This window comes from Felis catus, chromosome D3, assembly GCF_018350175.1.
Source record: "Felis catus isolate Fca126 chromosome D3, F.catus_Fca126_mat1.0, whole genome shotgun sequence".
In the NCBI taxonomy this organism is placed as follows: domain Eukaryota; kingdom Metazoa; phylum Chordata; class Mammalia; order Carnivora; family Felidae; genus Felis; species Felis catus.
In genome coordinates, this window is record NC_058379.1 from 80,985,476 (window position 1) to 81,000,161 (window position 14,686).

General features: G+C 47.7%; 1 protein-coding gene across 5 annotated transcripts in view; it reads right to left on the reverse strand.

Annotated features, from left to right (window-relative positions):
• Positions 1–14,623, reverse strand: part of KDSR (3-ketodihydrosphingosine reductase) — a 39,606-nt gene extending 24,983 nt beyond the window's left edge. For 2 of the 5 annotated variants that reach the window (XM_045041070.1, XM_045041069.1), the window contains exons 1-5: positions 14,386–14,616; positions 9,235–9,324; positions 7,037–7,093; positions 2,635–2,700; positions 2,350–2,445 (exon numbers count right to left, since the gene is read on the reverse strand). In XM_045041070.1, the coding sequence (XP_044897005.1) occupies positions 2,350–2,445; positions 2,635–2,700; positions 7,037–7,093; positions 9,235–9,324; positions 14,386–14,493 (417 nt within the window). In that variant the 5' untranslated portion in view covers positions 14,494–14,616. Of the gene's footprint in view, positions 1–1,287; positions 1,634–2,349; positions 2,446–2,634; positions 2,701–7,036; positions 7,094–9,234; positions 9,325–14,385 lie in introns of those variants that run through there. The other 3 variants (XM_045041072.1, XM_023242075.2, XM_045041073.1) reach the window with 3 other exon arrangements.
• Positions 14,624–14,686: the final 63 nt, after the last annotated feature.

Sequence of the window (14,686 nt, forward strand, 5' to 3'; positions counted from 1 at the left end):
GTGCCTGAGAACCCTGTGGGTCTCAGTAAAGCTAAAACCAACCAAGCAAACAAACAGATCATCAAAACAAAACAAAACAATCAAATAAAAAAAAATGAAAGCGAATTGATTTTAAATAGAAATGAACTCTTATCTTCAGAAAATGCATCAAGCCTGGCAGTGGGCGTTCCAACAGGACTTACCCACGATGAGCACACATCCAGATGTGACCACGACACGGCAAGGGACGGAGACGGAGAAGGGGGACAGCCGAGGGGCAGATACCGGCCTGGGAGGGGGACGCTCCCCAGAGTACGTTGGCCTGCTGCCGGCATTCAGGGCAGCCGGGAAGAGGGCCCTTCTAGAGCGGGCCATGAACACGGGGTTGGGGGGGAGGCCTGGTCACCGATAGAGGCAACAGGCTTTGGGTTAACAGTCCTCTCTTTTTAAAAGTCTGGTTCCCGGGGCGCCTGAGCGGCTCAGTCGGTTAAGCATCCGACTTCGGCTCAGGTCATGATCTCGCGGTTCGTGCGTTCGAGCCCCGCGTCGGGCTCTGTGCTGACAGCTCGGAGCCTGGAGGCTGCTTCGGATTCTGTGTCTCCCTCTCTTTCTGTCCCTCCCCTGCTCATGCTCTGTCTCCCTCTGTCTCAAAAATACATAAAACGTTAAAAGTAAATAAATAAATAAATAAAAGTCTGGTTCTCACTGGGCTGAGACCGCTTCCGACACCCGCTATCAGCTGCCCACGCCTCCCCCCGCCAACCACGTGCTGATCTCCGTCCCCCACCCCTCACTCCGAGGTTCCCCATCACCGCCCCCTGCCTCAACTACCTTCCCCCCTGATGCAGCAGGCAGAAAGCACCTCTAACAACCGAAACGCAGATCACACCACCACCCAGCTGACCTTAAGCCCCTTCAAAAGGTTTTGGACTAAAATCCAAACTCCCCGTGGTGGCCGTTAGGCCCTAGCGGTTCTGGCCCCTGCTCCACTCCACATCGCTCCAAGAGCTGACTCCCCACCCCTCTGCCCTGTAAAGGGCTCCTGGTCAGTTCCTTGAGTTCGCCCTCCGTGCTCAGTCAGGGTGGGTCTGTGGATTCCCCCTCCGTTAGCCTCCCTCTCTCTCAATCTCTCTCTCTCACACACACTCACACACTCTCATACATTCACTCACGCTCATACACACCCGACCCCTTTCTTGCTGGCCCCCTCAGCACGTCACACCGAGACGAATACGACCACTAGTTTCCCCAACTGATTCTTTATCTAGCTGTTGAAATCATCTTCAAAATCCCCCTCTGATTACTTACGGTAAAGGCGTGCAGGTCAAGACAACTGCCTTATTTAGGCCGAGTGGATAAAGGAGCCTTAACACACTCCAGCCCCAGATCAGGTGCCCTCTGCTTACAGCTACGTCTGGACTCTCCTCTGACTGGACTTTGTATCACACAGGCCACACGCCTTCCCACAGGCCACCAGAAGCAAGGCATCTCAACTACTAGGCCCGCAGTCTCCTTCTCCACAAAAGGGGGATGGCATTTACCTTCGCGGGGTAAAGCGTTCAAAATCCACTACAGCAGTAAAGGCTAATGGAACGTGAAGAAAAAGACAGGTGATAGGACGTCAACTAAAAACCTGTTTTAAAAATTTTTTTAATGTTTATTTATTTTTGAGGGGGAGGGGAGGGACAGAGAGAGAGAGGGAGACACAGAATCCGAAGCAGGCTCCGGGCTCTGAGCTGTCAGCACACAGCCGGACTCAGGGTTCGAACCCACAAACCGGGAGATCACAAGCTGAGCCGAAGTCAGACAATTAACTGACTCAGCCACCCAGGCGCCCCTAAAAGACTGTCTTGTACTTAAGAAAGATTTCAAAACTGATGTCCATTTATTTAGCGCTGACATAGATTACTAAGACAAGTTCCCTGGAAAACTTGTTTAAAAGTTTAAACAGAAACATGATGCATGGTCTTTTCGTCTTGATTTCAGAACTCAAAAGGGTCTGCTCATGAGCTTTTTTGGCTTACCAAACCCTGACGCTTGAGATGAAAACCCAGCAGCCCTTGGCTTGCAGAGACCTCTCTTAAAGGGAGTAGCTCGGTGAGTCGTCACAGTGATGTGTGTCCGCTTGGAGGGGTCACCCCCGTGTTACAGCTCGGGAAGCCACGGTCCAGAGACCCGTCTGAACTCTTAACGCTGGATGGTCACGGCGCTGGAACCAAAACCTTGTCGAACCCTCCCCTCGCCTTCTAAAACTTCTATTAATCCTGAATGCATTTTATCTATGCTGTCGGTAAAGCCTTCGCCTGTGGCCCCGTTCTACTTCTAGCATATGGCCTACTCAACCAGCGAAAAACACAAATGTCTACTTACTTCAAAAGTGCTAACTTCAAGGTCTTCAAATTTTCCCGAAAGCGACATTCCTGCACAGTTCACAAGCATGTCTACTGGGCCCAGTTTTTCCTGTGCCTGGAAAAATTTATGAGAGCAGGCAGTAAGAAAGAGAAGAATCACGTCGTAGCAGATCAATGCCAATAAATACAATCTATAAAACCATTAAACCTACAGAGATGATTTAACAGCTCCACACTGCACACTAAAACAGTAAGAACCAATAGAAAGGCAAGTGAATTCTTTCCGGTTAACCCGGCCCCTTACTTGTTTTATGACATTCTCTACTTGGCTGTAGTCTTGAGATACGTCAACTGATATACAAAGCACCACCTGTTAGAAAGAGGACACAAAAATGATCAAAGCCATGCAGGTGTCTAAAACTATTTTTTAAAGAATTTTTTTAAAGTAAAGGCAATTGTCTCCAATAACTAGGGAGTCTAGTTTTCTATGCACAATTGTAGTGTCAGAAATCCGCTGATGGTGCAACAGGAGAGCTTAATTTTCTGGGCCATTTTCACAAAAAACTCTTGCACAAACTCAAAAACATGTGTTAAGAAATGTCGGCCAAAGTACAGATTTTTAGGCATAAAATAAGTAAGTTCTGGAAATCTCACGTACGGTGTGGTGACTCCTGTTCCGAACACCGCATTGTCTGCTTGAAACTGGCTAAGAGAGTGGATCTTCCGTGTTCTCAACTCACATAGTCACACACACACAATAACTATGTGAGGTGATGGATGTGTCAGCCACCTTGAGGCGGTAAACATTTCACAGCGTAAATGTGTATCAAATCATCACATGATACACCTTAAATACATTCAGTTTTTGTCAATTATACCTCAGTAAAGCCGGAAACAGAAAGGAAATGAAATGTAAAAAGCTCCTCTTGGAATGCCACTGATCTATAGTGACAGAAAGCAGGTCTGAGATCACCTGCAGCCAGATGTGGAGAGAGGCCCGGACAGCTAAGAGGCAAAGGGAACCCTAGAGATATGGACACGTTCTGTGTCCATTTCAGTGGTGGTTTCACATGCGTATATATCTGTCAAAAGCCATCAAACTGTACTCTTTTTTATTTATTTTTAGTTTTTTGTTTTTTTAAGTAGGCTTCACATGCAGCATGGAGCCTAATGCAGGGCTTAAAACTCACGCCCCTGAGATCAAGCCCTGAGCTGAGAGCCGACTAAGCCACCCAAGCGCGCCCTGTACCCCTTCGGTGGGTGTGGTTTACGGTACATAAATTACATCTCAGGTCGCTGAAAACATAATTCACATGAAAAATAAACTGTACATAAATCGTATCTCAAGTTAACACCTTAGGTTGTTAAAAATAAAAACAATAAATCTAATAAATAAGCTTACACAAAGACTCCTGTTGGAGCCATACCAGAGCTGTGACTGCCCTCCTAGGGTTCCCTGTCAGCGGGCAGAATACAGAGATACGCACACCATACCTATTCACCAAGGCCTGGGACCTCAGTTCGGGTCCCTCCTCAGAGGCTGAGCCAGGTGACTTTATCCTTCAAGGCCAAGGGTCGCTCTGGGCCTGTGGGAGCTTGTGACCCGTCACTCACAGATTCTCTAGACAAGGAGTCACTAAGGGAAACCCACCCAGAGCTCACCCAGGACAAACCTGGCCATGCCCAGAGGTTCACAGCCCAGAGAGACGGCAGGAAGAGGCCAGCCCATGCTTACCACGGAAAACAATTAGTCTTTGGAAAGGAAGGAGGGAAGGAAGGGAAGAAGGAAAGGGGGGGGGGGGAAAGCACATATTTCAGTGCTTACTTACTTTGATAGAAATTTGTAAAACAGCAGTTAAGAATACTAATGGGTACCGACAATGAGCTATTGTTTTAGTTTCCTTTTTTGGATAATGTTTTCAAAGCCAGAGCTTAGCCTCTGACACAGGAATGTTCTACGTTCCAAGGGGGGTCACCGAGAGAAGCAGAAAGGCATTTCTTGACTTCTCGGTATTTCCATGAGTTCCTCTCTGTTGACACTGGCCGCCACGCCACGGGGCAGACAGAACGAGGGCACAGACGCGTCACCACGTGCACCCACAGGCAGCTGCGGGCCCAAGGCGGGCGGCCCCTTCGTTCACTGGCTGAGCAGAACCTGGGGAGCCTGCAGTGGCCTCACCTTCAAGCAAAGGGATCAGAAGCTGGTGACGCCAAAGATCCCTTCTAGCTCTAGGAAGACACAACGTGAAGAATAAAGCCACGACATGAAAGGACACCACCTTAGAATCTGCTGCACCAGGAGGCAAGTCTTATTTGATGCAGGAAGGAACCCTATCCAGATGATCTAAATTCCTAAGAAAAGGAAACACAAATGTAACCGAGAATACTCCAGAAGCGTTGCCCTTGGGTTTTATATCCCTATAATCACGGGATTTTTACACAAGTCTTTTTATACAGTATTAGATCATTTACTATAAATAGAAGCTACGTCACAGGCCAGCAAAATTTTAGGGAAAAAAAGGGTCAACAAATCACCAGGAAAAGAGCATCCACTCCACGGGCACTGCTTACGCTAAGCCATACAACAAACCCACTCTGTGTCAGCAGGAGGACGGAGCTCCCTCGTGCCACCCCGGCCCTGACGATCTTCCCTTCCCTGATGTAGATGTCAGGAACCTGTCACATGCCCTAAAGCTTCTGACAGACGAAGTGGGGGCAGGAGCCACGGAGAAAAAGTCCGGGGCACAGAGACGGTGCTGACCTCGGGCCTGGCCTTCAGCCGGGAGCATTCAAGCTCCTTGGTTTTAGAGGATATTTCTTCCTCTATCAGAATTTACACGAATACGAAAACAAAACAAAACAAAAACTGGAAGCTTTGCAAAGCTGCCTGCTTTCCATGTTCACAGGCACGATCGGAGGCCACAGGAGTAGAGAAAATCTCACATATGTGCGCAAGGAGGCGTGCATGACAATTTCCACCTGCAGCACAGAGTACCAGAGCCAAAGACATGCAACCCTGTACAGGGAACTAAACACACCGTGGGGCGCCCGAGATCGCGCCACAGCCGTGAAAACAATGAGGCTGATTTATTTTTATTGACACGGAAAGGTCTCTAACATATTTTGGAGGGAGAAAAAGAGGCGGTCAAAACTACAGTGAAATACCATCTAATACCCATCTGAAAGGCAAAAATTAGAGAGCGTGCCAGGACCAAGCGCTGGCAAGGATGCGAACAACGAGAACCACCGGGCATTGCTGGTGGGCGAAGCTGCTGAAATGCACACGCACGCCATTAGTCCACGATGCCATTTCCCAGCACGGTCCACTCTTGGGCAAGCACACAGAGACATGGAGAAAAACTTTAGTAATGGCAAGAAATAAAACTAACCAAAAAACTGGAAATGAGATAGCTACCACCAGCAGAACTGATGAACAAAAGGCAGTGTACATATTTTTAGGAAAATGCTGCAGAGCGGTAAAAAAAAAATGAGTGGACTACTGCTTTATGTGGCCACATGGAGGAAATTTGAAAAAACAGTATCTAGTGAAGAAATCAAGTTGCACAAAAATGCATACAGAATGATGTCCTCCAAATCTAACAGAGACAGAAAGTAGACCAGTAATTGCCCAGGGCAGGGGTGGGGAGAGCGGGCTGGGAGAAGTGGGGAGTGACTAGGTGCGGGCTTCACGGGATGATGAGAAAGTTCTAAAATTGACTCTCATGACGTTTGTGCAACACTGTGGATACGCTAAACACCACTGAATTGTACACTTTATTTATTTATTTTTTTAAACTTTTTTAATGTTTTATTATTTTTGAGACAGAGAGAGATAGAGCATGAACGGGGGAGGGGCAGAGAGAGAGGGAGACACAGAATCGGAAGCAGGCTCCAGTCTCTGAGCCATCAGCCCAGAGCCCGATGCGGGGCTCGAACTCACGGACCGTGAGATCGTGACCTGAGCTGAAGTCGGACGCTCAACCGACTGAGCCACCCAGGCGCCCCTGAATTGTACACTTTAAATCGGTGAATTGAATGGCAAGTGAATTGTGCTTTAATAAGGCTGACAAAAAAATAAGAGCGATGCCATAAAATTCAAAACGAAGAGAAGTAAACAGTGTACTATTTAGGGTCACGTGCACATACAGTCAAATTAGGAAGAAAAGCGAAGGACTCATCAACACGAAAGTCAGGTTGGAGGCTGCCTCTAGGAATGAGACCAGAGGATTCAGCTGATATGGGCTCACCAAAGGGGGGTTCAGGGGCCCCGATAAGTCTCATTACTTAAGCTGGGTGGTGAGTGCCGTATAACTTGTTGTCATGTTTTATACCGAAAGATACACACACACACCATTTTTATTTATCCCAAAATTCCACAGCCAAAAAAATTTTAATACTCCTTTCTTCTTAAGTGTTTGTATGAAGTTAACTTAAATAAATAATTGAAACAAAATCATTTTCTAGAAAAACGTTATTTGGTCATTTGTGAGTATATGTCAACGTCTATAACGTTTTTTTGTGATAACCTGAAGACAATTCAAACAATTTGGCCTTTTTAAAAAACAGTCTGACAGGTATTTTAATCAAAAAAAAAAAAAAAATCCTACATGCTTTCAATGAACCATTCTCAGTTGAAATAACCCTTTTTTCCCTCTATACGACTGTGTTGATTAGTACAGAAAATGCATCATGAAGACTGATCATACCTGTTTATCGTTAATAGAGTGCTTTTCAATTTCTTTCTTTGCCTGCAGCAGCTTGTCCTAAAAGCAAAAAAGAACAATTAGTTCTGCTGATTGTCTATCTGCCTGCTTGCTTGTTTACATGGAGTGAAAACGCAATTATCTGTGTGCTTATTAAATTCTAGAAAACACACGAGACGGCACCTATATTGCATAGATAGCTATGGGCCACATCTACGAAAGACAGAAGCTATGAAAGAAACTACGACCAAGTGATAGAGAGGGTTTTAATTCACTGCAGAGAAAGATGACAGAAAAATAAATGAACTGCAAAATCCCAATTAACAACTTAATTGCTGATGGGCACCATATCAATTCTAATAAATGTTTTGATCTGACATTATTTAGTCGTGATATAAAACGGGAACAACCACATGGCCACTCAATGCTTCCCAAACTTAAGGGAACATGTGATTCCATGTCAAGAGTACTTTCATAAGCGACTGTCCACTATCTCCCTCCCCTACTATAAAAGCAAATATAGATAGGAAAAGTCACTTGTGAGACGGACTGAGAAAATCTAATCCTGGCTACTTTCAAAAATAATCTGAAAAGAAGCAAAGGTCCCCCCCAGGTGAGTAATTCTTCCAAGGTCTCCATTTTGCTTATTTTGCTCATTTCCAAGAAGACAGATTTATCAGGTTACGGTGTCTTAATGTGCCATAAAAGTTGTCACTTGAATACACCAGGACAGCTTGAGAAGAACAAAACGGCAGAGGAATCCTTTGGAAAGACACATGCGATTCCTAAACACGAACGTGTCTATAATGAAACAGTGCTGTTCTATTAATAAAGATACACACAACTTGCCTTTGTCCAAGTTGGAATAAAGAATGACGTTAGAAAATAAAGAATTTCTGGATCCCAGGAGGCCCGTCTGCTCATTCATGCCTCGCAATGTGAGGACCACAGAAAGAGCTTGCGAGCACCCGAAACCCGGGCCCTCCTCTGTCTCCTTCTTATCTGTCTCGTGTCAAATATCAGCATTGCTTGAATCTCAGATAATGCCACTTTACTGAAGTTATGTTTTCACTCCCGCAAAGTGACTTCAACGCCAAAACAAATGCATGGTTAGGGACGTCAGGATACCCACAAAAGGTAGCAATTCGGCCCTTCTTGAGTTTAAGAAGAAACTACGAACATCGAAGCCTACTTCTGTGCCGTTGTTTAAACAGTTCCCCCAGAGGCCCTCCCTGGCAGCTGTGCACCCCCTCCCGAGCGGTCACCGTGCTGTGCCCTCCTGTGGCCTATGTGAAGCCGACACCCCCAGGCAGCCCATTCCTGCCTTGTTTCTTCTTTCCACAACCACGAGCCAAGCATGATGCCCAGCACAGAATAACGGCGGGGCACAACGCGGTCATGGTCACCTCCCCCCTTTCTCCCTGGAGCAAGAGGACCCCACAACCGTTCGTGTGAATACAGTGTGACTGCTTTGGCTGCGGAAACAACTTTGGCAAGAATAACAGACCCTGGGGGAAAAGGAGAGGAGGGGAGGGGAGGGGAGGGGAGGGGAGGGGAGGGGAGGGGAGGGGAGGGGAGGAGAGGAAAGAGAAAAGAAAAGAAAAAAGAAAAGAAAAGAAAAGAAAAGAAAAGAAAAGAAAAGAAAAGAAAAGAAAAGAAAAGAAAAGAAAGGAAAAGAAAAAACAGACTTCGTGTTGACTCGACACAGAAAAAACACACATTTTGCTAAACTGCTGGGGAGGAACAAGAGGCCCCCGAGGAGCCTGGATTTCACTAGAGACGTGCGTCATGTCATAAGCAAATTACGCAGAAACACCTGCACGTCCTCCTGGACTCGGGTTATCAGCTCCGCGACCGGCTGGGCCGCCACCCGAGGGCAGGTGGGGGCCCAGCCCGGCTCCCCACGGCCAGGGACGTATGCCCCGGACGGTCTGTGGCCTCTCCCATCTCAATGTGCAGCGCCTCTGATGTTGCCTAACAGTTGCTGAAACTAAATAAATTATTTGTGGAACGGACCCGACTTCAACCAAAAAATCTTTTTGCCCTGAATGTGAGAAATAACCAATGGTTCAAAAATCACACCTTGATCCAGGGACAGGAGCGATTCCTAGCGCAGGTGTCAATGCTGGGACATCTGCACAGCCCCTGACTAACCTAAAGCTGAAGAAGTAAGTTAGGAACAACACACCCAGGAGACTTACCTCATTTCGTGCCACCAGAGTTATAAACGCTCCTTGTTTATAGCACTCGATAGCAATACACTTCCCAATGCCGCTGGAGCCTCCTGTAACCTAAAAGCAAAAATAATAAAATCTTCTTGGCTCTTGAAATTTCCCTTCTGTGGGAGGTTCGTTTACATTGGGGGCACTTGGGTGGCTCAGCTGGTTAAGCGTCTGACTCTTGCTATTGGCTCAGGTCATGATCTCACAGTTGGTGAGTTCAAGCCCCACACGGGGCTCTGTGCTGACGCGCAGATCCTGCTTGGGATTCTCTCTTTCTCTCATTCTATGTCCCTTCCCCACTTGCACACGCGCGCTCTCTCTCTCTCTCAAAATAAATAAACATTAAAAAACAAAACAAACAGGGGCGCCTGGGTGGCTCAGTCAGTTGGGCGTCTGACTTTGGCTCAGGTCACGATCTCGCAGTTTATGGGTTCAAGCCCTGCGTCGGGCTCTGACAGCTTGGGGCTGGGAGCCTGCTTTAGATTCTATGTCTCCCTTTCTCTCTGTCCCTCCCCTACTCACACTCTGTCTCTCTCTCTCTCAAAAATAAATAAATAAATAAATAAAACATTAAAAAAATTAAAGAACAAACAAAACAACTACGATGGGCTCTAAAACCCAATCTACAAGAACGAGATTTTTAAAATTTTTCCAACGTTTACGTATTTTTGAGAGACAGAGTGCGAGTGAACCAGATTTTCAGCTACTGTAGTTTCTATATCCTGGGGTGAATGAATGAAGTAAGTACAAACATGAAAGATTTTGCTGCCCGCGGGTCCTGCTGCTTTGACTGTTTTTGGTACTGAATTATAAATTGCCCACCCATATTTTTCTGAGTTCACTGGAGGGCAAGTGCCCTATACGTCGAGCTAATAAATGATACATTAATCTACCTCTGGGTCCAAATCCAAATGAATCTTATTTCCTTACTTACATATCTTCTATATGACGATCTCCACAAGAGACAAAAAGAATAGCCACCAACTTAGCTCTTCTGAGATTTTATGAGACTGTTTACTATAAAAGTAATATATGATCACATGGAAATATTGAAAAGTAAAGTTTTTCTTCTTGGGCTATTCTGCCCCTCACATTCTATAGCTCAGCCCTACTGACTGTTTTGAGTTCCATGCTCCCTCCAACCCCAGGATCTTTGCACGTTCTATTTCCCAGCCAGGAATGTTCTTCCCCCCCTTTTCATCTAGCTGGCACCCCAGTCACCCATTAAATCTCAGCTCACACATCACTTCCTCAGCAAAACCTTCACTCACTGCCCCTTCCCCAACCTCAATCCACTTTTCAGCACTACATTCTCTGTCCTTTACTCAATGGCGCTCACATAATCAAACAGCCATGCGTGTATTTGTGCGATTATTTGATTCACAATCATCTCTCCTATCACAACCTCCTAAACGCCACAAAAATACCAACTCTAGTTCTGCTCCCCACTATATTCCTAGCACTTAGCACAGTGCCCCACCTATAGGAAGGACTCAATATGTATTTAGCTCAGTAAGACAAATGCAACACTATCGTCCTAGTCATTTTTACTACGCAAATTATACAACATGGTCAAGAGAGTGGGGGGCCCGGGGTTGTCTGGTGAAGGAAGTGGAGAAGTATCAGAGGGGCACCTGTCCTTACATGGTATCACATCCTAAGATACATATCTATATAGAGAGATATATCTTATAACATATATCTATATATATATAGATATCTTATGCCCAAAAAACTAAAAGGCTTCATAATATCACATTAAGGAGCTGTATTAAAACTTAATTGACCATTTCCCTCTACCGGACATTTGGATTATTTCAAGTATTTCACTGCCAGCTATATATCCTGCTGGCCCCATCTCAATGACTTTAAAACCATCGTGAAGCCACTCCTACCCAATGTACCAATCTCTTGGGGGCTTAGGCTCCCCAATTTCTCTTTAGCCTCAAGTCCTCACTATGGAAGAGATTTCCTTGGCAGATAATTAATTATCTACAGAAGGCTACTGTAAAAATCTACCTGTTGCCCCAACTAACAGTGGCCTCTGAGGAGCTCTTGGCTGCTGAGATATCTCACGGTGGCTTTGCCTTACTAACTTCCACCAGACATTCCATTTCCGTAGCAATTGACAGGACCCCAGCTGCCGTATGATGGGACTGCTGCCACCTCGATGTCCCTCCACCCTACAACCCCCACATACCTACCGATCCAAATCCTACCCACCCTGCAGAGGCCAGTTCCAATGTCCTCTCCTCCAAGAAGCTTTCCTGCCACCCAGTCGTGTCCTTCCTTTACCTGTCACTTTCGGCTTTGTGCACGTGTCTTAGCTCCCTCACCTGACTATAAGCTCCTTGAGGACGAGCACCGAGTCCAATTTATCTCCCTCACTGTGAGCACAGAACCTGGCATAAACAGTTGCTAAATTAGCACTCGGCCTACATTAATTTGCAAAATGGTGCACGGTACCACTTCTCTGAAAAATACCGTGCCCCAAAAAGTTGTAAGTAAAGTGTCCCTGTTTGTTATTCAATAAATTAACGGAAGTTGAAGTTAGGAGGTTGATGAGAAAATTTATATGCTCTAAAGTGCTATTGTTATTGCCGTCCTTCTAGACTGCGAGAGGTAAGCTAGCTGTGCACATTTACTGCATAGCCAAGAACGGCTCAGCGTGATCACTTGTAAGTTTTTTCCACAACAGCAAGGTTAAGACACAATCCTTGGGTCAGAGCTCATGGGAAACGAACCTTCTAATCAAGCTAATTCTTCAAAGGCATCTAACAATAGACACAAACCAAGTCTAGGCTATGTTATGCTGAGTGGTACAAGAAAATAGAAGAGATTTTCCTACGGGCTGAGAAAAGTGGGACATACGGATTGAGTTGCCTGACAATTGGTAAACTGAGTCCAGATGTGGGTCACTAAAGATAATAGTTTAATTTCCTTTCCTTAGCACTGCCTCTTACTGTTCAGTGCAAAATACTGTTTAAATATTACTATCTCTTGGGGCGCCTGGGTGGCTCAGTTGGTTGAGCATCTGACTTCAGCTCAGGTCATGATCTCGCAGTTTGTGAGTTCGAGCCCCGCATCAGGCTCTGTGCTGACAATTCAGAGCCTGGAGCCTGCTTCCGAGTCTGTGTCTCCATCTCTCTCTGCCTCTCCCTTGCTCATTCTCTGCCTCTCTCTCTGTCAAAAATAAATAAACTTTTAAAAACAAATAAATATTACTATCTCTTTAATCACATCCTGCAACTCTTACTGAGGGCAAGAACCGCTCCCAGCCAGCCCCCAAAATGGGAGGACCTGATTTTCCAGTTCTCACCAAGTCGATGAAACAGTTTTTAAAAAGTAAGTACAGACCCTGTAACACTTCTGCAGTTTTACTGCTATCATTAGAGAGATAACACTAGCATATAAGAATTGTTCTAAAAAGAACAACAATAAATAATTAAGACCTAAGTCGGCTCCTTTTTTTCACATAAGCAGACACTCTAAATGTTAGCTCCCTCTCCTAACACCACCTGGTCCGGTCCTAACAAATCTCAAGAGAAAGAATTGTGCTTTCCCTCATCTTGTGACATTAGAAAAGAAGACAGATGGTGACATCATGTGAATTATTCATGTCGTCCTCACATTATTTATTGTGGCATATCAAAACAGGATGGCGAAAATAAGAAATTCTTCTTCGTTTACCCCAACGGACTCGTTACCTCACTAATGGCCTGCAGCGCCATGAGGCTAGAAGGACTAGAGTCAAGGTCAAGTGAAACTCCCTTAGAAATACTGAATCACACTGTTCATGCTTGCTTTTGGCTTTACCTTTTTTCCAAGTTACGCTCTGCAAACATACGCTCTAAAAGATTCCAACTTTTAAAGCCATGCTTCTGAGGCAGAAGTTCTCTTGTGGATCTGACACTTTCAGGATCTGGCATAAGTGTAAAGTTTTCCTTCTCTCTTCTTTTTAAACGAATGTACACTAACCTCGTCTGTCTTCTACATCAGGAAGAGCAGGAGTTGGAAATTCACTAGTAGTTTTGCAAAGGACAATCTAAAGAAAAATACGTTCTCTAATTCACAGATGCTTGTCCAGATTTAAAGCACATTAAAATGAAAGGCCATCCCATCCTAGGACAGCTCAGCGGGGAGGCTCCATCTCAGCGGACACACGCATGTGTCACCTCGGGCACCAGAAGGATTTGTGCGGCCAGCTTAGTAACTAACTCTCCTTATTCAATAACCTGCCACCTCGGTGCGGTGAGATCAAAATACGAAAACGGAAGAGAAAGCCACGGCAAGCGGCCAAGTCCTGGGCGCAGGTGAGGAAGGTTCCCACACCTGCAGAAAAGGGATCTCTGAAGCCACGAGCTTCCGGTAAGAAACAAACCAAACCCATGCACAGTCCCTTAATTCCTAGAGCACCGGCAGCTCGGTTAGCTCATCCCTCGGGCTCTGAAATGATGGCAGAGGGCTGCACTGAAACGGCGATCAGCCGACCCCGGGCTGAGCTCCGAGAGCCAGGCGGTGCAGACACGACAGAAGCGTCCCAACACCGCCCAGCTAGGACTGCCAGCCTACTGGGTTCGGAGCGGTTTTCCCCCCAGGTGAGTCACTTCCTGGATTCCTCCGGCAACTGCTCTTTCTGTCACGGGCACAGGCCGTCTTCCCGGTCCGAGCTGCCCCGGCGGGTCCCGGCGGCCGGGACCCCTTCCCCGCCGCCCGCCTCCCCGCGACCCGGCCGGGACCGCGCGCCTCGCCCCGCGCGGCCGCCGACCGCGGTGTCCTTGGCAAAGTTTCTCAGCCTCTCTGTTCCTCAGTTGACTCATCGGGAAAACCGAGGACAAAAATATCCACAACCCACGGATGCCCCGAGGATTAACGAGCGGCCCCCGAGCCCCCGGCGCCCCGGCACCCCGCCCTCCGGCCCCGCGAGGGCCAGATGAGGCGGAGGGCGGGTCCTCGCGCCCCCCGCCCCCCCGGCAGGGACCCGGCCGGGCCGCGCGGCGGCAGGTGGCCCTCCGCGGAGAAAGGGACGCGGGCGGCCGGGCCTCGGGCACGGGCCGGCGCGCCAGGGGGCGGGCTCGGGGCGGCCGAGCGGGCCGGGCGGCGGCGGCGCAGCAACAGGAGGCCACTCACCACCACATGCGCCCCGGGCAGGGCGAGGGGCTTGGGGCTGATGAGCGGAGACACCATGTAGAGCAGCAGCACGAACGCCACGAGGAAGGCGGCCGCCAGCAGCAGCATCGCTCGGCGGGGCCGGGCCGGGCCGGGCCGGGCGGGCGCGCGGGGCTCGGCGGCGCGGCGATCACGCGCGGCCGCGCGCAGCGAGAGCCGCTGTTTGGGTTCGCGGCCGGCGCGGGGCGGGGCGGCGGCCGGAGGGGAAGAGGCGGAGCCGGCAGAGGGCGCGACCGCGGCGGGGCGGCGCTTCCCGGAGGCG